The 22,130-nt window shown below is 47.7% G+C and overlaps 1 protein-coding gene across 1 annotated transcript; it reads right to left on the bottom strand.

Annotated features, from left to right (window-relative positions):
- Positions 1–6,576: 6,576 nt before the first annotated feature.
- On the bottom strand, positions 6,577–16,317 carry LOC144274925 (cytochrome P450 2C5-like). Its single transcript, XM_077834024.1, has 9 exons — positions 16,141–16,317; positions 15,728–15,890; positions 14,646–14,795; positions 13,008–13,168; positions 12,217–12,393; positions 11,302–11,443; positions 10,288–10,475; positions 9,327–9,468; positions 6,577–6,758 (listed from the first exon to the last, which is right to left on the bottom strand). The coding sequence occupies exons 1-9, from the start codon at positions 16,315–16,317 to the stop codon at positions 6,577–6,579; spliced, it is 1,482 nt and encodes a 493-aa protein (XP_077690150.1).
- Between the last annotated feature and the right edge of the window lie 5,813 nt (positions 16,318–22,130).

A 22,130-nucleotide genomic window follows, 5' to 3' on the forward strand; every position in this document is an offset into this window, starting at 1 on the left:
CGTCTCCGATCCAATTCAGAAAACAGGGCACTGAGCTGGGCAGTGGGAAAAACAGAGAAACACAACCTGCTCTTTAATTGTCCGCTTCCATCCTGTGACGTTATAAAAATAACACTAAGAAACTGGCTGAGCCCTGCGATGGAAGAAGTAGCCACATCACACGCTGCTGTTCGTAGAACTCTTGTCTTTTATTGTACAGAACTCCTAGGAGACACAGTTGTTACCGTAAACCTCCTAGAATTTGTATGAACAAAATATCGTAGCAACTACTATACTGTATAGATTGTAATATCCATGATGCTCCAGTATCAAGACATTAATGGGGTGATATGAAAAATTAGACTATCCTTAGCTTGGATTTGTACCAAAGGTGTCTAGTTTTCAGGTCTTTATTATTAATTATTATTATTTTATTGTCAGTATTTATGTCTAAGGAAATTCTGCCTCATTAAGGGTTTGAAAAATCTAGGTTTTATTAGAATTGATTCAAACACTGGTCCCCTCAAAAGTCGCGTAGTCCTGGCAATTAGATCCAAAAAAGGAAGATAAGAAGCAGGATATTTTTTCTGCATAGTTTTGATACAGGTATTTGGGGGGCATATATCTCATGTAATTATTATATTCTTGAGGTTTTGTTTTGAAAGCTTTTTATTGGGATTGATGGGTTTTAGCCTGAAACTGGCAATCCAAAGCATTGTGTACAGGTGACTGTTGTGCCCTCAATTTAAAAAGAAAAAAAGTAAAGTTTTGCAACAAAAAGTTTCCTTAATTAAAAAAAAAGGATAATCATTTGAAAACTATAAATGCATGAAATACGAATGGGCCTCCTGCCTCCAGAATGCCTAAAGCAGTGCTCTCAAATAGCTGGGCAACACATGCGATGGCCCCAAATCAGAAGTCACCTAAACATGTGCTTAAGTTTAAATCATGTGAGTAGCCCCTCTGAAGTCAATTTGATCTTGTGTTGGTAAAGGGCGTGTCTTGAGCTCAACAAGGGGTAAGATGTTAATGAAATCTGTGTTCACTGTTCCAACATTAAACAATTCAGTGTGGTCTGGGATTCTGTGTCAAGTAATTGCCAGCAAGGCAACTCCCAGTGTAATGACCATCACTTAAAATATTTTAAACCTTTTATTAAAGACCCAGACAAAGAAGGAAAAACTGTTGAAGCATTTGAAATATAAAGTGTTAAGTAAGGGTTTTGTTGTAACAATACCCTTTTTTCTCTTTCCCTTTAACTGTGTAGAGTTTTTATGGGGAGAAACCCATGCTTGGCAGCCTTTTCGGTGTTATTAAAGGTTGTATTAACTGACCTTTGGGCGGGGAAAGAGAAAAGGATAGTATAGAAGGGCTAGAGCTGTTGTTGGAGTCCAGTCCTATCTCCTTTTAAGATGAAACACAAAATGGAAGAGAAAATAAAATCGATTAGAGAAAAGACAGTTTCTGTGTCTGGTGCTGACTTTCACTTGCAGCCTTGCTGCTGGAGAAACACAGGCCCAGCACATGGTCTCAGCAGCTCCAAGACCTGGCAAACTTGTACCAGAGTCAGGCTGTTTAAAGCATTGCTTTTAGCTGTCTTTATGCCTACAGGCTTACAGCGGTGTTGCAAAAGATGGAGTCTTGGCTCACGCAGCTGAAGTCTTATTAGACAAAGGCAGAAGGAGAGAGATAAGGAAGAGGAGAGAGTGGGGAAGGACAATGACACAGTAGGGAGCGAGTGACAGCAGGTAAGCCAAGGCTCATGTTCCAGGTGTGGTTCTGAATTTAGTCAAAACTGGTGCAGGTGGTCATGTCATTTGGATCCCCCTCTCCAGCTTACTCTGGTCAGGAGGCCTTTTAGGACCAAGATAATGAAGGCCCAGTGGTATAATGGTGGATCCTGGGGTCCCAGGAGATGGCTGGGGTGGCAGCCATTATGGTGAAGTTTGCCCCTTCCAGTCCACCCATCCCCCTGCTCCCATTTTAGGGACCCCAAGATCAACAACGTCCAAGATGGGGCAGCAGCCTCATTCCATTAGAATTAACCAATCAACACACAGTTCCGTCATTTCAACTACAAACTTTCCTCCCATTTCTATCATTGTTTAGATCATTGGCATTCCAACCCCTGACTTTCATAGATTCCAGAAAGGATTGTTGTGATCATCTAGTGTGACCGGTGTAATGCAGGCCTAGAACTTCCCCAAAGTAATTCTCAGAGCAGAGCTTTCAGAAAAAAGTCCAGTCTTGATTTAAAAATTGTCAGTGGCAATTTTTCAGGGGAAAGCCTCAGGCGCTGGTTCCTCTTTTTCCACTTCAGTCTCCCAGCTGCCCCATTGAACTTTGCTGCTCACCCTTCACTCGGGTGGATCCCGAGATCCTGGTGCATCTCGACCAAAGCAAGAATGAGGCCACCTGGCTCCTTCTCTCACCCCAGAGATGGAAGGTGTGACATTGCACTCCATAATGCTTTCTAAAAGTATGTTTATAAGTGTGAATATGATGTAACTGGAATATGCTTTATGCAAAAGATCTCTTGTAAGGTATGATTACAAAGTTTATAATCTACTGAGTGTGTTCATCCTCTTTGTATGAATGTATCATTCTTGTATCTGAAACTAGGAATATTCAGCATAACTCTGAGGTCCTATTGTAATTATGCAAAGTGTGTGCCATGAATGGTGGTTTAGAATCTTGATGGCTCCAATTGTCTAGGACAATTGACTGTAGATGGCTCTGTTTACCTGCAAGTCTCCACTGCATACGTGCAGGCCAGTCATGAAGAAATCCCCTAGTTAACACCTGAGCTGGAACTAACAAGGATTGTACCAGGGGAAAGGATTGGGCCCAGACTAGGAAGGAGTCCAGTCTGTGAAAGAAGCTTATTGGAACATCTCTGAGGGTGAGATTTACCTGTAATCAGTTTCTTAATGTATTAGGCTTAGACTTGTGTGTTTTGTTTTATTTTGCTTGGTAACTTACTTTGTTCTGTCTGTTATTACTTGAAACCACTTAAATCCTACTTTTTATACTCAGTAAAATCACTTTTGTTTATTAATTAACCCAGAGAAGTGATTAATACCTGGGGGAGCAAACAGCTGTTCATATCCCTCTATCAGTGTTATAGAGAGTGGACAATTTATCAGTTTACCCTGTATAAGCTTTATACAGAGTAAAATGGATTTATTTGGGGTTTGGATCCCATTGGAAGCTGGACTCGCTAAGCTGTTTTCAGTTAAGTCTGCGGCTCTGGGGACATGGTTCAGACCCTGGGTCTGTGTTGCAGCAGGTTAGCGTCTCTGGCTCAACAAGGCAGGGTTCTGAAGTCCCAAGCTGGCAGGGAAAATGGGTTCAGAGGTAGTCTCAGCACATCAGGTGACCATTCCAACGGGGTCTCTGTGACCGAACCCGTCACAGAAGGGTTGGGTTACAGTGTGCGTCTTAGTAGAAAAAGGTTTGTTTGAAAATTAAAAGCACTGAGGAAAAAAATCAGATAAACTCTAACAGTTTCCTCCTCCAATCGATTGTGGTAGCACCAAGATGCCCCAGTTGAGATTGGGCTAATTCCTGGACAAATACATAGTAGGAGGCAGTCTCTGCCCCAAAGAGTTTACAGTCTAAATGGACCTAACACACGGTGTGGGGGAGAAGGAAGTCTTACTATCCCCATCGCATGGGTGGGGAACTGAGGTTTGGTGAAAGATGAAGTGACTTGCCCAAGAAGGTCACATACCAGGCTGTGGACAGTCAGGCCTGCTGGGTGGAGCAGGAGCCAGGGAAGCGGATCCAAACCAAAGATCAGGGCTGGAGTCAGGAACCAGCAGCCATGCTAGGAATCAGAGCTGGAACCAGGAACTAATAGCCAAGCCAAGGGCCAGAGTTGGGATCAGGAACCCGGGTCAGAGCGAGGAAGCTGGAACCAGGAGCAAGGTGAAGAGCAAGACAGGGGAACAAAGTAAGAACAGGACTAGGAGCAGGGCTGGAGCAAGACAGGAGCAGAGGAAAAGTGGCAGACGCTGGGAGGATCGCAGCACAGATGTGAACACACTGAGCAGCCAGAGAGCTGCTGCTGCTGCTGTGCTTAAGAGCCAACCAGCCAGCAGCCTTTCCTGACCAGTCAGGTGGTACAGTCAATCAGGCATCTTGCTGCAGGCCTGCTGTGCTCATTGGGTTGCCAAGAGCCTGCCTCTGCTGCAGGTCCTGATCCCTGGTGCACAGGGATTGAAGCCAGCTCTCCGGAGTTCCAGTCCATGCTTTAACTTCCAAAGCATCCCTTCTCCAAAATTCACTGGGAGCTGTCGATTTTCTCCTCTCTAACGAAAGTGCAAACAACGGCAGGAAGCAGTGGGACATGAGTTCAGTCCCTCATTGACTTCAGCTGGAGCTTTGGGTGCTCAGCATTTCTGAGCATCTGGCCCATGGTGCCTCAGACAGACACCCAAATTGCAAGCCCATTTTGAAAACCGTAGTTTTATCCCTTTCTCTGTTTGCGCTGGACTCCCCTTTGCCAGAGAAATTCCATTAATGCAGCTTCAGGTATAATTATGGGTGAAAAAATGACTGACATCTCTCATTTGGAGTCTCTTTTGTTGTTGTTGCAGAGAGATCAATGATGTGTCCCCACCTGGCACGCTGGTGACCCCACCTTCGCCAAGGGCCCAGCATCGCAAACCTCCATCCTTCCTCACAGGTAGGTCCAACTCACCCTCCCAGTACAAAGGAGAAGAGCTAGTGACACAGCCGATCTGAGGGTCAAAGGGGGATTGAGTGGGCAGTCACAAATGTGTATCTGCAACGGAGCCAGCAGCCCCTCTCATGACGACCCAGTCCAGTCCAGGACTTAGGAGGACCTGGGCCTGGCCCTCCTCTCCCTTACACTGGTGAGCTGGGCACCCAAAATTAGAGGCTGCTTTTCATAGATGTTTAGGTCAGAAGGGACCATTATGATCATCTAGTCTGACCTCCTGCACAATGCAGGCCACCGAATTTCACCCACCCACTCCTGCGAAAAACCTCTCACCTACATCTGTGCTATTGAAGTCCTCAAACCATGGTTTAAAGACTTCAAGGAGCAGAGAATCCTTTTGAAAATGTCGTGGGTCTGCATTGTGGATGAACTTCAGCCCAGTGCCAAGGGGGCGTGGAAGGCCTCACACGAGCCCTCAGGACTGAGCAGGGCCGCCCAGAGGATTCAGGGGGCCTGGGGCAAAGCAATTTCGGGAGCCCCTTCCAGAGGCGTAGCCAGGTGGAGCAAACAGGGGAAGCGGACATAAAAAAGGGTGCCAGCCGCTTGTACTCCTCTGGCGGCGCTCTGGGTCTTTGGCGGCACGTCAGCGGCGGGTCCTTCACTCGCTCCAGCCGCAACGCCGCCGAAGACCCGGAGCGCCGCCGGGTGAGTAAAAACTAAAAAGGCGCCAAAAAATGTAAAAGGCGGCACTTGTGCTCAGCGGGAGAGCGGCCGCTGCCCCGCTCCCCCCCTAGCTACACTACTGGCCCCTTCCCTATCTCAGACCTCAGACTTCAGACATTCTCGTGGGGGCCCCTGCGGTGCCCGGGGCCTGGGGCAAATTGCCCCACTTGCCCCCCCCAGGAGGCTCTGGCACTGGGGAGAATTTTACATGAATACCGGTATGTTCTGCTGTGGGAAAATCCCAGCCTATTGACAAATTATTGTACTGACGTGTGTGTGTGTGTGTGTGTGTATATTTACCAGGGGTGTTTTTATTAACAATTCTCCCTGCTAGTTACATGGCCTCGAGCATGTCTCTAAAGATGTGGAGTAAAAAGTTCAAACATGCCTAAATGACCCAGGTGCCTAATTCCCGTAGACTTGCAATGGGAGTGAGGCACCTAACTAAGCACTTTTGGAAATCTCACCCTTAGGAGCCTAGGACTCTAGGCTTCTTACTATCTAAATCACTTTTGAAAATGGAACTTAAGAGCCTAAGTCACTGACTGACTTAGAAAATTGCACCCATTAAAACTAAAAACCCCATCCTGCTAGTGCAGTTTTAAAGCTTGTATTTTACCTTTAAATCTTCTTTTTCCTGTACAATCACCCGCCTCCCCCAAGGGGTGTTTGCAGTAGACAGGGGCAGTGAAGGAAATTCGTTTTGCACTGTTTTTGATTTGAAACAACGAACAGGGTACACTGATGTGACAATCCAGGAGTGACTAGTATTATTTCTGGTACAGTAAGGTGTAAAGGCCCCAGCCAAAATTTGGATCCCATTGTGCTAGATGCTGTACAAACATTTAGCAAGAGAGACAGTTGCCGTTACGTCTAAGTAGAAAAGACAGACACAGGGTGGGAGAACAGCAGTATTATTGTCATCCGCATTTTATAAATGGGCCACTGAGGCACAGAGAGATTAAGTGACATGCCCAAGGTCACACGCAGAGTCTGTGTCAGAGCTGGGAACTGAACCCCGATTTTCTGAGCCCCAGTCCAACACTTTAACCACCCTTGCTCTCAGCAATCAGTTGTGAGCATACAGTGGATGTTTCCTCTGCATTCTCATTGCTGCAGTTCATCCCAAGTGCTGTGAATATTTTAACCAACTCTCTCCCTTCCTGCTCGCAAGCCCGGGCAGATGCTTAGCGCCTGATGACATGGAATTTGCTGTATGGCCCCTTGTTCTGGTAGTCCATCCACAGAGATAATATGTCCATCTCTTGGGGATCAGTCGCTAGTTTGAAGGTGAAGTTCTGTAGCAGTGTGCTAAAGAAGAGAAACAGCTCCATCCGGGCCAGCCCCTCCCCTGGGCACATCCGCTTTCCTGGGAAAGAAAAGGAAGTGAGGCAGACAGACAGAAACAGGCTAAAGGCGTGATCCAACACCTACTGAAGTCAATACAAGTCTTTCTCTTGAGTTCAAAAGACATGGGTTCCACCAACCTACTCTCTACCCAAACAAACAGCTCAGGGCAAAGCACAACCACATGTTACTTTAATGGCCAAAGGTCTTTCCTCCTATGCTGTGTGAACAATAATTCAGGGCCCCCACAGCTGTTCTTTATCGAAAGATCATTGAAGCCTCACAGACAAACAAGAAAACCCGAATTCCGGGCTTCCACACACAGCTCTACCGCTAGTTTGCTGTATAACTGGGCGATGGGAGTATTTATTTATCTATCTTTTGCCATGATCAAAGAGAGATTTCTGTGAGATCTGAGCAGAATGGAATCCTGTTACAAGGACAGACTTGGGCAAATCCCCACTTTGGCCAACCTGATCATGCCACCCAAATAATCCCTCCAAATGAAACCAGGAGCATCCCAAATCTGACACTCCCAGAAACAAGGGGAGAGATTTTCAAATGCATCTGAGTGAGGTGCCTAACTCCCATTGACTTTCAATGGGGCTTGTGCCTCTAACTCCCTCAGGCACTTCTGAAAATCCCACCCAAAATATCTAATTTGCGGAATGCCAAAACCAGTGACACTTGCAAAACTGCGCCCCTCGTGGGATCACTGGGAGTTGGAATTGCACTTGCAGCCTCAGGGTCTAAAAGCATAAGCTGCTATCTGAGCTAAAAGATTCAGCTCTGTTAGGTAATGTTGTAGTAGCCTCATCAACCTACCTAAATGGTTCTGCCACCACTCAAGGGGAACAGAGCATCCCCCTGAGTATGTGTAGTTTCCATATGCTAAAATCAGCCCTCCCCAAGCATTGCTTATCTGCAGATGAGCGGCATCCAGACAGGTGTGAAATTCTTTCCTCTGAACCACCACATACAGTCATTTGCAATCTGATCCCTACGGCTGAACATCTCAATGCCAGCTGGAAGTGGCTTTGGGAACATAATTGTCCTACCCTACAGTGGAATGCTCATTACAAGCAAAAAGAAAAGGAGGACTTGTGGCACCTTAGAGACTAACCAATTTATTTGAGCATAAGCTTTCGTGAGCTACAGCTCACTTCATCGGATGCATTCAGTCCACTGAATCCGATGAAGTGAGCTGTAGCTCTCGAAAGCTTATGCTCAGATAAATTGGTTAGTCTCTAAGGTGCCACAAGTCCTCCTTTTCTTTTTGCGAATACAGACTAACACGGCTGCTCCTCTGAAACATTACAAGCAGTGATCATGGTGAAATTCAGCCCCCTGCAAAGGAGCCAACACAAGGCTCATGCGCCACTTCAGTCCCATTTAATCCTTCAGAATCGGTGCATAGGCCAGGTTGAAAAGCACTTCCTGGGTATGTCTGCACTGCAGTGTAAGCCTAGGATTAGTAGAACTCGAGTTAGCAGACCCTGGGCTTGTTAACCTACGACTTGAGCGTCTACACACACATGTAACCCAAGGTTAGGAATTGCTGAACCCTGGGTCCCAAACTGGGGCTCCACCATTTCCACTGCATTATGTGGGCCTAAGTCCAACCACCCAGGTCTGAGACTTCCTAGCGCCCTCTCAAAATGTGGCCAAAATGTAGCCCTTTGTTTGAGGTGCAGCATGGGAAAATTTGTCCACCAAACTTGACTGTCCAGAGGACAAAGGAAGTTGGTCATGGGATACTTATGGTGGACTCCCAAAGCACGAATCCAGTGTGGCTGTGTCTACACTGCAGAGCTTGGACCCCGGGTCCCGGCTTGACTCAGGCTCAAACCCTGCACTCCTGTGAGGTCTAAGCCCTGGGTTTGCATGAGTTGTGTGTAGACGGAAAGGGGGGTAAGCTTGAGCCTGTGTTTGTACCCTGGGCATATATTGCAGTGTAGAAATACCTTAAGAACTCCCATCCTACTCTCCTTAGCGTATGACTTGATTGCAGAGTTAGCATCGGTGATCGGCACCCAGGTTAGCCTTGCCTGGGTGTGAAAATCCCTACCTGAGTTGCTCTGTTCTCACTTGTGCTATGCTCCCCTGTGTGAGTTGCTAGGATTTTGGGGGCACATCCCATGGTGCTGCAGTGAGCTGAGCTGAGCTGCTCTGTAATTCTTTCCCAGTAACTTGTGGGTGAGCTTGTCCGTCCTTCCAAACACACAGGGGAATTGTGGGAAGGCACTGGGGGACCACCAGCACTCTAGTGATTTAACCTGCCTCCTCATTGCAAAGTGGGCAGGTTACCAGCCTGAGTGAAAGCAGCACCAGAGTGCTAGCCTATAAACTGAGCTGGGCCAGCTAGCCAGGGTTGAAAGCATCATTACACTTGAGTGAGCGGGTGTTGTGTGTGGACAGGAGAGGGGTTAGGGACAATGCCTGGGGAAGAGGCTGAGTTAACTCTGCAATGAAGACAGACTCAGATGGGCATTTTGCTGTTGACTTTGCTGGGAGCAGGAGTCAGGCCATTGACACATTCTCATTATAGAGCAAAAAGCAGCCAGAGACCTTTGTAAATCCCAGACTTTACCTGCAGAGAAAGGCATAAAGGCCTCGTTTGGCCTAAATTTCTCCTTCTCATCCAAGAAATGACCTGGGTTAAACTCTTCTGGAGTCTCCCAGTACTTTGGGTCTGAATGCACAGACCTGAACACTGGAATAACAGCTGTGCCCTGTAAAGATATAGGATAGAAGGAGACAGGAAAAGCAGACATTAAATACGGTAATGGATTAACTTGATTATCAGCGGAGAAGCAGCCTGCAATGGAGACAGCCGGAAAGTCTGGTCATGCACAGACGGTAAATAATCAGTCTGCAAAGGGGCCAAGGCAAGTAACCACTGACGTCCCATTCAGGGAAGGTTTAAGTGGATCTTCGTTGTTGTGTAGCCCCTCTGCACAAGGCTGTCTTGGAGCCAGAGCTTTGTCGCAGGAAATTGAGACCAGGCCAGGAATTATTTATTTTAGATTTATAAAAACCCCAGGAGGTGCCCATGCTAAGCTCAGGATGCTGACCCCTTAAAGATTAATAGACAGGGCTGCCCCACCCACCTGGACACAGGAAAGTCACATGAGCCCAGGCCTGCAGCCCACCCTCACTCCACATGCTTGGGGAACAGATGGGCTTTACAGCATGGCTAGAGGTTCCAGGAGATCAAGGGAGGAGCACATTCCAGCATCACACAGGCTGTCAGTCTAGCAGCTCCCTGCCCTGGGGAGAAAGGCAGGCCCAGCTGGAGCAAGGGGGAGAGGTGAGTTCAGATCATCAGAACCCAAAGCAGGTGGAATCACACTCGCCGCGAACTAGGAGCAGCATCAGTTGCGAGAGTCACCACCCTTTGCTCCACTGTGCTGAAAAGTGTGGCGCTGCCAGAGACTGGGAAAGAGCCAAGACCTTTACAAACAAGCAAACAATTCAGGGGGAGGGGGATGCAGCTCTAGTCCAAGGCTCGCCCTCCCCTGAGAATATCCTGAGGAGTTACAGTATTGCACCTGGGGGATGGTGTAGCCCCAGAACTCTGTGCGCCGAGTCACTGCCCGGGGGAAGTTCTCAATCTGCCCGCTCTGGCTGCGCTGCATCTCATGGATCACCGCGTTGGTGTACGGCATCCTCACCCGGTCCTCCATGCCTGGAGTGTGGATCGCCCCCACCACCTTCTCGATCTCCTGCTGGACTCTGGCTGCAAAGGATTAGACTCAGAGCTGTCGCTTTGTAAGGCTGCTGCACTGACCTCCCCTTGCCTTCGCTGTGAGTGAGCTTGGAGATTAAACACAGAGCAGCCTAACAGGAGTGAAAGGCCTGGTTTTAGCCCCTGAGGGTATGTCTACATGGCAGTCAGAGGTGAGATTGCAGCCGGGTAGGCCGACCCACGCTAGCTTTAATCCAGTTAATACAGCTAAAAATGGCAAAGAAGAGGCAGTGGCAGGGGCTTTCCAAGCACCCCTGGGTCCATGCTCATGTTGCTAGCCCATGCTGCTGTGTCTTCACTGCTATTTTTAGCCGCACTAACTAGATTAAAACTAGTGTGAGTTTGCCAGCCTGGGCTGCAAGCACCTCCAACTGTAGAGCAGAGACATTCCCGAACAGGCACCAGGAAATGCAAAGCCCTGGTTCAGCCTCTGTCTGGTTAGCCTGTCCCCTGGTAGCCACGTATTGCGGAGCATGCCATGGGCACCCACCCTGACTCAGTCAGTGTATCCTGCTCAGGCAGGGTGTGACGAAAGATGGGTGAACTGCGACTAGACCCTGTACAGTACCCGGACCGTCCCGTCGTGTGTGTGGGTGTGTGTTTGACGGGTCTGATCCAGCAGAGATCTGTGCACAAGCCCCTCATGGCACAGGGGCCCTTGGGCAGTGTTGAAGAGGACCTACTGTTCTGTTCTTATCTCGTAGGGCACTTCAGCTGAGCACACTCAGAGGGAGAGAATCTGAATCAGTCCTCTTGCTGCATCATGGCTTAAAGCCACTGAAGAGGAACACCCCCCCAACCCCCCGGTTCTTTGTACCTTGAATTTGTGGGAACTTTACCATCACCAGGAGGAAGAACAACAGGGCATTGACTATGCTCATTGTCCCAGCGCCAAAGAGGTCAAACACTGCCATGAGCAGGTTTTCACTGCTGAATACATCCCCTGACGTGCTCGTTTCCTGGAAACAGATAGAGGGGTGGGTTGGTGGATTTAAAGAAAGTGACAGCTGTAAAATCATCCCCAGGCTGCACAGCATGCCTGCGACGGGAGTTTGGTTCCCATCCAGAGCTCTAGGCAGTAAAGACGGGGTTCATTTGGTTGTGAACAGCAGCTTTGTTGGATTCTGGCATGCCTTGGGATTCGCCTTGCCCTCAGCACTACCTGGGGTCCTCGGCGTTTCATAGCCCTGAGCCGCATCCACCTCCCCAGATAGTTCTAGAAAATACACAGGTCACTTAGCTCGCGAGGAGCAACTTTTGTCTTAGGATCACAGAGTGCTTTGGGAATGGCAGCTAAGCCTCACCATGAGCCTGGGGCATAGGAATTATTCCTGACGTTTTACAGAATAACAAACAGCAGGAAAGTGAATTTCCCAACGTCTCACAGGCAGTCAGTGGCCGAGATGAGAAGAGAACCCATGATCACCTAAGTCCCACCTTTAGCTGCCAGACCAAGATGCTGCTTAGGTAAGCCTCAGAGCCGGCCAGTCTCATAGCAGAGCCCTTGATTGGCAGTCTGCTATTGCTCTAGCACCCAGTCTGTTTACTGGCTGAGCTGGAGATACGAGGCCAGGCTGGGATTCTGGTGTCCCTGTCATCTATTAATCCCTAACGTGCTGATCAGCCAGCACTTAGGTCTGAATGCAATGTTATACACACCCATTGAATGGGGTCCCTTCTTGCTACTGTCATTAGTTAGAAATAGCCCCAAGGCATTGAGGCCCTGCTATACCTTCTCTGACTTGATAAGGAAACAGTCAATGTAGTCCCGGGGACAGCTTGGATCCAGGGTCCGCTTGTGAGAGTCAATCCTTTTTCGGATGAAGTTCTTCAGCTTCTCACTTTCAGTGAAGACCTTGTTGTGTGGTCCCGGCAGGTAACACATGATGCCAGAAAAGGTGTTGTACACCTGAGAACAAGAGATGTGATAGGGCTGTTCTGAGATTGTGGGTGCACCTCTCTCATCCCCCCCAAACCCCAAGATGTGGTGGCAGGGCTTGATCATTTCTCTCACATGTGGAGTCACATGTGGTTCCAGCCCTGATCCATGGGTGACAACACCTCAGTCCGACCGGCCACACCTTGGACAGCTGCGTTTCCAAAAGTGGCCAGTAAAAATGAAGGCCCCATCAAACTCAGTGGCCATTTTGGAAGATTTTGGCCTGGGACTGCACAGGGCCAGCTGATGCACAGCAGGGCTGGAAGTGGGAAAATGCTCTTCATGGCCCTGATTCAGGGCACCACTGAAGCATGTGCATTGAAGAGGGTTGCTTCCCTGAATCAGGGCCTAGGTGTCTGGTCCAAAACTCTTGAAGTCAGTGAGTCTCTCCATTAACTGCAGAAGGCTTTGGATCAGTCCAGCTGCTATTGATGTTAAGGAGAGTTTTTCCACTGCCTTCCCTTTGAACTGAACGGGGAGATGTATCAGAATGGGGAGGCGCCCCACGGGCTCAGAGGAAAGGCGCCCCACGGGCTCAAAGGGAAGGCGCCCCATGGGCTCAGAGGGGAGGTGCTGATACATACCTGTGCGAAGGGAGACGTGAAATAATGGGAGTAGTTCCCCATGATGCCCAACAGCTCCAGAAAGGCCTTGTCTTCGTAGCTGAAACGACTCCCAAAGACAACAGCGCAAACCACGTTAGAAACAGCGTGCCTGATTCTGGACATGAGATCGAACGCCTCACCTGCGGCATCCATGGAGGCAAGGGAGAGCACAACGAATAGAGTCAAATGCAACATGCATCTCTGGTTTGTTCACAGCCAGTTTCTCCCTGCCCCTGTAAACATAATGTGCTTCTTTCCCATCACTGCAATTAGCCCCTGGATGGAACCCTTTTAATCTAAAAAATACCGAGATAAAGAGTCGCCGTCCAGGGAAAGGTCCAATGACTCACTCACTTCCCTGGCCCCATTCACCCCTACCTGCAGGGTGAGACTGAGAAGGAGCACAGATCTCCTACCCCCTCCACACCTCAGGATCTTTAGGAGTGCCCGATAAATACTCCACCCATAATCTTCTGAGCTTGGGGTCCAGAAGGCTTCCTCGCCTTTGCTGGCATCTAGGAGGTCCCTTTCTCACCTCTGGATCTTCACAGAAAACCTGCTTTGTCTTTCTGCTTCTTCTAGCGGGGAGGAAGGATGGAACCCATTCACTTATCCATTACAGTCCAGCACGTGGCATATTTAGCTATATAACTCTTCTGTTTTTATTTGTGCTGTAAATTTCTAAGCTCTCTTCCTCTGTGGAGAGCTCAGCCGCCATTTTTGTTCTCAGAACTCAGTGCAGATTGTTAAAGGAGACGCACATACTGTGCGCTCTCTCTCTCTCTCTAATGGAGACACTACACTTTTGATCTCTCTTATTTTAGATTAAGGGAGCACCCAAACTAAAGATCATTCTGGATGAAAGTATCAGTTTGCTCTATGGATGTGGAAAAACACATCATCCAGTGGAACCTAGGAACACTCTGCAGGGTCCTCACGGTTCCTAGCCCTTTAGGTGGAAGAGCATTCAGGGGCTGGGACTCAGAGTGAAATGTTTCGGAGTAGCAGCCGTGTTAGTCTGTATCCGCAAAAAGAAAAGGAGTACTTGTGGCACCTTAGAGACTAAGCTTATTTTCTAGAGTGAAATGTGTTATTCTTACAGCTGTCGCCTTGTGAAATTTAGCTTCAGATTTTTTTTCCCTTTTGCAGTGAACCGTTCTATGAGAGTTACCCAATATCAAACCGATTTGTGGGCAAAAGCTACAGGGTCCATCCCCAGTCTCTCCCGCAATAACTGTGCTGGGTGCATTTGTGCTACCCTGTCTACATCCAGGCTCAGTGATGCACTGACTATTTGACAGAAGCAGGTCATCAGGAAGGAAGGGAGAGATGCTAAGGCTCAGGTCCTCAAAGGTATTTAGGAGTTTAAACAGGAGTTAGTCTCCTAAGTAGCTTGGAGGATCTGGGCCCAAAAGCTTGGCTTAGAGCCCTGGAATCTTTCCACTGATTCCAAAGGGCTTTCCAGCAGGCCCTTAATCATTTAAGATAAGGCTGTAGGTCCCTGTTCCTATAAAGATCTCTCCCATTTACGTATATGAGTTGCTTCTTGAGACAACAAGGTTATTCTGTATCTTCTATTTATTATCAGCACATTAAAATGAACAGGGTTCAAATTACCTTCCATGTTTGCCACCGCCTCCACCAAATACTGAGCCTCCTCCTGCACCCGCTGCGCCATTGTCTTCTTCCCCATCCCAAAATCCCGCAGCGTAGCGATTGTGAACCTGCGGAGCTCTCTCCATTTCTTCTCACTGCTAGTAATGAGCCCTAAAAAGATGCAGTTAAAAATCTATCATTTGACTGCCAAAACCCACAGCAGGTTACTAGAGACAAAGAGTCCAGAAATTCTGGAAAATTAACTATGGACAGCATATCATTCAGCAAATAGATGTCTCTAGGGTATGCTATACAAAATTCCAGACAGGATGTGGTCCTAGTAAATAAGGGTGACAAAGCTGGAACTCAACCTGTGTGGAAGTCTGTTTGTTTGGGTCTATAGTTTTTAGCTGATTTATTTAATAAATACCTCCGGTTTAAGATGGCTATGATTTTATGTAACGTGCCAGAATCCACATATAGTGAAAGCAGCTTCCTTTGTGAAAAATTGTTGAGGTTAACAAAATTGTTCACATTTTTTATTTAAAATAGTTATGGAAATTTTTCATTTACGGAAAACCTGGTGAAAAAACGCCATGAAAAATTGTGAAAAAGACCATTTCAAGCCCAACAGAATGAAATCAACTCCTGTAAACTTTCTTAGAATGGTATTTTTTGACTAGCTCTCCTTTGGCCCTTGCAAAAGTGGTGGGGTAATGCCACACCCTTGGGGACTGCTGTTTTCTGTAGGTATGCATTTGGTCCTCATTACCCTGTTATCTGAACATTTCACAATCTTCAATGTATTTATCCTCCTAACACGCTTGTGAGGCAGGGCAGTGCTATTATCCCCATTGTACAGATGGGGAACTGAGGCACAGAGAGACTAAGTGAGTCGCCCAAGGGTGCATAAGAATTCTGTGTCAGAGCAACAAATTGACCCCACATCTTCCAAGGTGCAGGCAAATCCCCTAACCACTAGACCAGCCTTTCTTGTCTAGGGCTTTCATTCACTCTCTTCTCAGACCTCTGCAGTCAGGGACTTCACCACAAAGCCAAGGCGCAATAAAATAACCTAGAAGAGAAGAGACCCAAACACCCACCGTATCCGTCTGTCACTCTCTCATGAATGGCAATGGCGGCACGTCCACCAAATTCCTCTGCGTGACCCACCAAAGCGTCTCTCACCGCCTCGTACCCACAGAGCACCACAGCCGGTTTTGGTCCAAGCCAGATGGTGAACACTGGGCCATACTTCTTGCAGAGCTGGGGGCAGAGGTACAGAGAGGGCTCAGTTAATCAGCTAAACTGAAATCGCTGGCGCTTTCTACAAGAGCCATAAAGCAGAGATTAAGGTGGGATTTCGGATACTGGGGAAGATGTGTGACAAACAACTGGGCACAGATAGATGGAGAACTAAGGCCTACATTTGAGAGTGTACCTAGCCTTTGGAACAACTTACCAAGGGCATCCCAAGGCCAGGAATATGAGACTAGCCCACAAGGAAGTCCCTTACCTTCTGGTAGGATTTGTGAAGGGGCAGAACATCTTTCTGCCACAGGTTGCCCAGAAGGAACCATGGGTCTGGTCCTGGAGGGAGCTGGCCTCGTTTCTGGTTGTTTTTCCAAAACATGAAGCATATGATGGAGAGGATTAAAAAGAGACTCAGGATCCCAGCCACTCCAGCATCCATCCTTGTCTGTCACCTCCCACACAGAAGGGCAGCAAAGGAACTGTTTTCGCTTGCCAGAAAGGCTGGATGAAATGCTGCACTCCACTGATGAGTAGAGAGGTGCCCAGATCTGCTCTCCAGCTTCTCTATATATAGCACCCTCTTCCTAGGCGTCTCTGTCCCCTCCAGTGACACACTGTCCTGTGTCTACATGAGGTTATTTAATGTCATTTTTTATCACATCTTGGTCTCTGACCCTTTATCTCCCCTTCTAAGAGTCAGTGACACAAAGATGCTGTTGTCTTATGTGTGTGACTAATTGAACACTTCCGCACTGGAACGGACACCAGCAGAAACCGTTTGTTCAAAAAGGTTTCCCAATTGTTGCTATGCAGAACAAGATGTCTCTAACCGAGAGAGCATGGAGATAAACATGCCCCCCACCTCTGGCCCCATCTCTTGGTTTATTGGTTTTTCCGTTTGCTCTGCTTTGCATATAGTCAGTTTCATCACGTCCCCTGTGTTATCAGCAAGGCCCCAACCCTGCCAAAAGGACCGTGTGGGCTGTCCTGAGTAGGAATCTGCAGTAGTGCAAAGAATTGCCTATACTTATCCCATTGCAGGATCAGAGCCTTAGTTAGGCATTGCCCCTCTTGTTTTTATGAATCTCTGGCACAGTCACAGGGGAGAGAAAGCCATTTGTCAAAATAGGAAAATGAGATTGTTAAGCCACAACAGCTGGTAGAGTGGTCAGGGGCTGGGGCCACACCTGAAACTGCTTGGAGCCCATTCCTTGAAATTAACTAGATTTGGTGTTGCCCCTAGAGCTGGTCAGGAGTTTTCCATCACATTGCGGGATTTTATATATATATGGAAAAAGTAAATTGCGAAAAATCAACATTTTTCCGTGGGAAAATTTCAGTGTTGCTGAATTTTCTTTTTTTAATTCCCATTGGGAAAATTGAAACTAAATATTTTGTTTTGGGTGGGGTCAACCTCGAATCAAACTTATGATCGATAGCTTCCCAATAGGGGGCTATATAGTATGATAGCATGCATATGTATAGGGTAATTTCTAGGAACCTAGCGAATTCTACTTTCAGGGAGTGCTTGATGGGACAGGACAGTGCACGGAGAGGAAGAAAAAAAGCCTGAATGTTGCACTGTCTTGGCTCTGACTTCCTTCTTGTGCTTGAACACTGACAAAAATATTCCAGTTTGTCAAAGAGAATTGAACTGTATCGATTTAGAACAGTTTGACATTAATATGTCTGCCTGAGCTGCCATATTGCCTCATGGGAATTGTAGTTTGGTTACCTCATGTCCCCATTTGCCTCTATAGGCTGGACTCCATCTCCCATGATATACTGTGGTGCAGTGCATTGTGGGAGTTGTGTGACCACCTTGCATCATGGGAAGTGTTGTCTTGCTGTGGAATCCAGCCAATTGAAGAGAATGGGGGCATGAGGCACTCAAACTACAACTCCTATGAGGCATCATAGCTGCTCAGGGGACACCGATTAATGTTGAACTGAGCCAAAATGAAAAAGTGGAGAACACTGAAATGTTTTGTTTCGATCGGAGGTTTCGTGCTCATCGCAGAGCGATTTTGGATCATTTCGACCACCTGTCCCCTGACGTGGAGGCAGCACAGTTAGGAGAACTGCTCTGCCCTGCTGCGGAGGGTGCTAGTGCAATTGTGCTTACTGGGCACAGTCATTTCCGTGACACGCAGTAAATGTGAGAATGGTCTAGGGGCTCAGGCACTGAGATAAGACTCAGGACATCTGGGATCAGTTCCTGGCTCTGCCACAGTCACTGGGGTGAGTTATTCAGTTGCTCTGGGCTTCACTCCCAATCCTTCCTTTGTCTGTTTAGACTGCAGGTTCCTTGGGTCAGGGACTGTCTCTTACTGTGTGTATGTAGAGCACCTAGCATGATGGGACCTCTAGCTGCTGCTATAGTACATATATATATATATATATAACAACAGTCCTCTGCAGTAAGAAGCATCACCAAGTTTACTGCTGCGTTAAAGAGATTTCATTCAAATTCCACTTTCCGTGGGAACATCACTCAATAAAAGGTGGCAGTGGATGGATAGTAGTTTTCCTCCGTGTCCTAGGCATCACTGGTTGTCCCAGTGTTGCTGTGCAACCCCCTCCGTAGCCCTGCAAAGGGGCAGTAGCACCAGGGAGTATCTGGCCCCCGGCTGTTTGCCGTGACTAACCGCATGAGCACACACATTCCTGTACATATGAACTGTCTTGTGCAAAAAAATGTTACCCACCATGTACCGAATCCAGGGAGCAGGCAGAAGATAATTGCAGTGGTGGTGATGCAAACCACCTGGCTGGCGGGCTGAGGGGCGGGAGGGGGTGGGTGGCAATGCTTTCCCAAGGTATTTTGCGCTTTTTAACCCACCATTGCCAGCTGGCACTGTGATTGTTTGGAGTTTGGGGCCCTTCAGGAATTGATGCCCAGGCAGCCTTTGTGGAGGGGGCAAGCTGATCGCGGCCTCCTTTCTATGAAAGTGCTGCTCCCCTATGTGTGTGTTGGGGGGGCAGTTCTGGTTGTGGTCAGTTTGGGGGATTGATTGTGAGCGTCACCTGCTGAGAGTCATGCCAGCTCGGGCTCATTCATGCAGCTACAGGGGACTCAGATGAAAATGAACTCACCATAGTGTTGCTGGCTCTCGCAATTTGATCATGAGTCTCATAGTCATAGAATCATAGCACTGTAAGGCTGGAAGGGACCGCAAGAGGTCAGCAAGGCTAGCTCCCTGCACTGAGGCAGGACCAAGTAATCCTAGACCATCCCTGACATGGGTTTGTCCAACCCGCTCTTAAAAACCTCCAGTGGCGGGGATTCCACAACCTCCCTTGGGCGCCTGTTCCAGAGTTTAACCCTAATATCTGACCTAATTCTCCCTTGCTGCAGATTAAGCCCATTACTTCTTGTTCTACCTTCGGTGGACATAGAGAACAATTGATCCCCGTCCTCTTTATTACAGCCCATAGCATATTTGGAAACTGTTATATTGTCTCCCATCCATCTTCTTTTCTCAAGACTAAAAAAGCCAATATTTGGTGATTTTCCTAAAGCCCCAGCTTCTGGAGTCATGGGATTTGGTGAGACTTTTAGTTTTCGGTTTTTTTAAAAGTACATTTCTTGCCATCGTGGTAGCAAAGAAAAGCTGGAAAGCAGGACCCAGGTGTTTTCTAGAGTCTCAAAAACCAGATGGTAAATATAAAGAACTCCACATTTATTGTCTTTAAAATCCTATTGTTTTGGAGGACAGGGGTATGTATGGTTGGGGTTGGTCACCCTGCAGCCAGATGGCTGCTAGAGCAGTTCTTTCCTCACCTGGAGCTCAGATGTGCACTGGGCAGTTTGCCATCTGCCCTCTGCATCTGCTTTACCGCTGCAGTGAGAGCCAGGACCATTGCAACAAATGTAAAGCATGAGTAGCTCAGACCCAGCTCCGAGAAGAGTGGGGAGATGGAGCCTGTGGGCGTTTGAGCTTCATGTCCCCCTATTGGAATACACTAGTTTTCATCAAGGGAGAAGAGAGGAGAGTGTCATCTCATGCCTGAGAAGTGAGTAATAAGCACTTCCTGGTGTCAGCGAGGAGCATCAACAAGTCACCCAAGGGCCTGTCATGACAAATGAGTGACAGCACCTCGTATCCAAGCACCCGTTCACTGTTAATCTGTGTCTATTTAATACTCTCAGAGAGAGGCTTAATTACCCACTTTGGATTGGTCCTTGTGTATAGGACAGCCATCACCATCATGTCTGATGCACTGGGGATTGAACCAGGGACTTCCGGGCCTAAACGCATCAGCTAAAGAGCCAACATTCCTGAGGTGGGATGTGGCAGGCTCACATCCACTACACAGAGGGGGACGCAGCAGACGTTCACCAGTGGGTTACACTGTACGTCTCTGCTCCAGACTCCTGGCCTTTGGCAAAGGCTGGAGCTCTCCAAGCACCACAGGCTGAAACCTGCGCTGTTCCAAAGCATCAAATCTCAGTGCCCCCTACCCTCCCTCACTGCATCTCCAGAACCTAGCTCTGGCTCCACACCCACACCCTGTGTCACAGGGATCGAGTGGGGCATCATTAGGCCAGATCCTCAGGTGATGTAAATCAACGTAGCTCCATAGACTGCAGTGGGACTGTGGTGATTTATACTGACTGAGGAGTGAATTCTCTAGCAGCTTGCACCACGTTTTGTTTGGTTTTGGCAGAGGGCAAGCAAATCAATACAGAAAGTATTTAGCTCTGTGGGGCAGGGACTGTCTTAATGCTCTGTGTTTGTATAGCTCCTAGCACACTGGGGTCCTGGGCCTTGACTAGGGCTCCTTGGTACTTCCACAATACAAATAAATAGTAAAGTGATCGGCCAAGTAGTCTAATCACAGTAAAAATGTGTTTTTTCAAGTTAACTCCAGTGTGAAATTCCCTCTCTTCTAGGCAGAGCTCAGACACGTCCAGCTAGTGAACTTGTCTGAGCTCTGCCCATACCACCTAATAAATCCCAAATTGACCAGATCCCAAACTTTATGGGTGCATACATTAGCTTGGATAATATTTCAATATCATTCTCTTTCAGTAATACATCATAATGTTTTGAAAAAAATTAACATCACCAGTGCCCTAATAAATCATAATTAAAAAAAAAAGTAAAACAGTATTTTTATTAACAAAATAGCGCAATCAAAAGATCCCCAATTTGACTTTATCTTGAATTTGAAGAGTTCATAAAACTAGACAGCAAGGATTTATTTACAGTGGTGGGAAGGTTTTAGCTTCATCCTTTTAAATTATTAATTGATCGTTTGCTATAAGCATCTTCCCTTCACTTTTAATCTATAAAATGGACTAAAATCAAAAGAATTTTCCAGGATGCAAAAAAACCCAAGTGATAAAATGATGTCCACTGGATAATTTGGTACCAGAAATGTTCATTCAGAAGAAGACATTCGGTCTAATCCTGAAGTCCTACTTACCCAGCCAGGGTGCACGTTCTTTGATTGGGCTCATGGGCAGTCCTACCCCCTTCCCCACAGCGGGGGAGCAGGGAAGAGTGATCTATGTTTATCTGACCAATATGGCTGTGGTGAGGGCGAAGCCAATGCAGAATGGAACCAACTGGGTCTTGCCAGGGCTGCCCTTACCATGAGGTAAACTGAGGCGGCTGCCTCAGGTGCCAGACTGTGGGGGAGCTCCACCAGGACCCAGAGTATAGAAATTGTGTCTGCTGCTGGTGCATGTGTATTCTCTCTGCTCTAGATGCACAGAGATGGTGAAGTGCTGTGCTGGAGGAAGGAGGGCACAAGAGACGTAACAAGCAGGCAGGAGAAAAGGTGAGAGGGAATAGCAGAAAGCAGCAGGAGCTGCAGGGAGAGAGAGGAGGAGGAGCCTCTTATGTACCTCTCTAGCACCCCCAGGAGCCTGGACTGATTAACACCAGCTTCTCAGGGAGCTTCCTGTTTCCTGCTGCTTCCCCGAACCCACGTGAGGAGAACAGGCAGTCAACTGAAGTAGTAGGAGCCAGTTAGGCCCTTAAGACACTGATATCTTCCCTCACTCAGGCCCTGCTACCAGCCTGCTTATGTGTCCCCTTCCACTGAGTGTTGAGAGCCACTATAGCTGGCACAGAACAGCAGTCATGAGTGAAAGAAGAAAACGCCCCTCTGGGGCAGCATTCAGAAAAAGAAAGAAAAGCTTCCTTTGCTTTCTATCTAAGCAGGAAGGAGCTCTCCTGAGAAACATAGACACAAATGTTCATGGTGAGCCTTCTGGCCCCAGTGAGGATGTGAATGGTG

This window comes from Eretmochelys imbricata, chromosome 14, assembly GCF_965152235.1.
Source record: "Eretmochelys imbricata isolate rEreImb1 chromosome 14, rEreImb1.hap1, whole genome shotgun sequence".
Taxonomy (NCBI): Eukaryota; Metazoa; Chordata; order Testudines; family Cheloniidae; genus Eretmochelys; species Eretmochelys imbricata.

Bases quoted from the DNA above. Each gene is read 5' to 3' on its own strand.
- LOC144274925 (XM_077834024.1), bottom strand. From the start codon at position 16,317: ATGGATGCTGGAGTGGCTGGGATCCTGAGTCTCTTTTTAATCCTCTCC. The intron at 13,169-14,645 runs GTAATTTGAACC...TGGATGCCGCAG, and splicing joins GGCGGTGGCAAACATGGAAG to GTGAGGCGTTCGATCTCATG. The intron at 9,469-10,287 runs GTGCAATACTGT...ATATCTTTACAG, and splicing joins GGGGCTACACCATCCCCCAG to GGCACAGCTGTTATTCCAGT.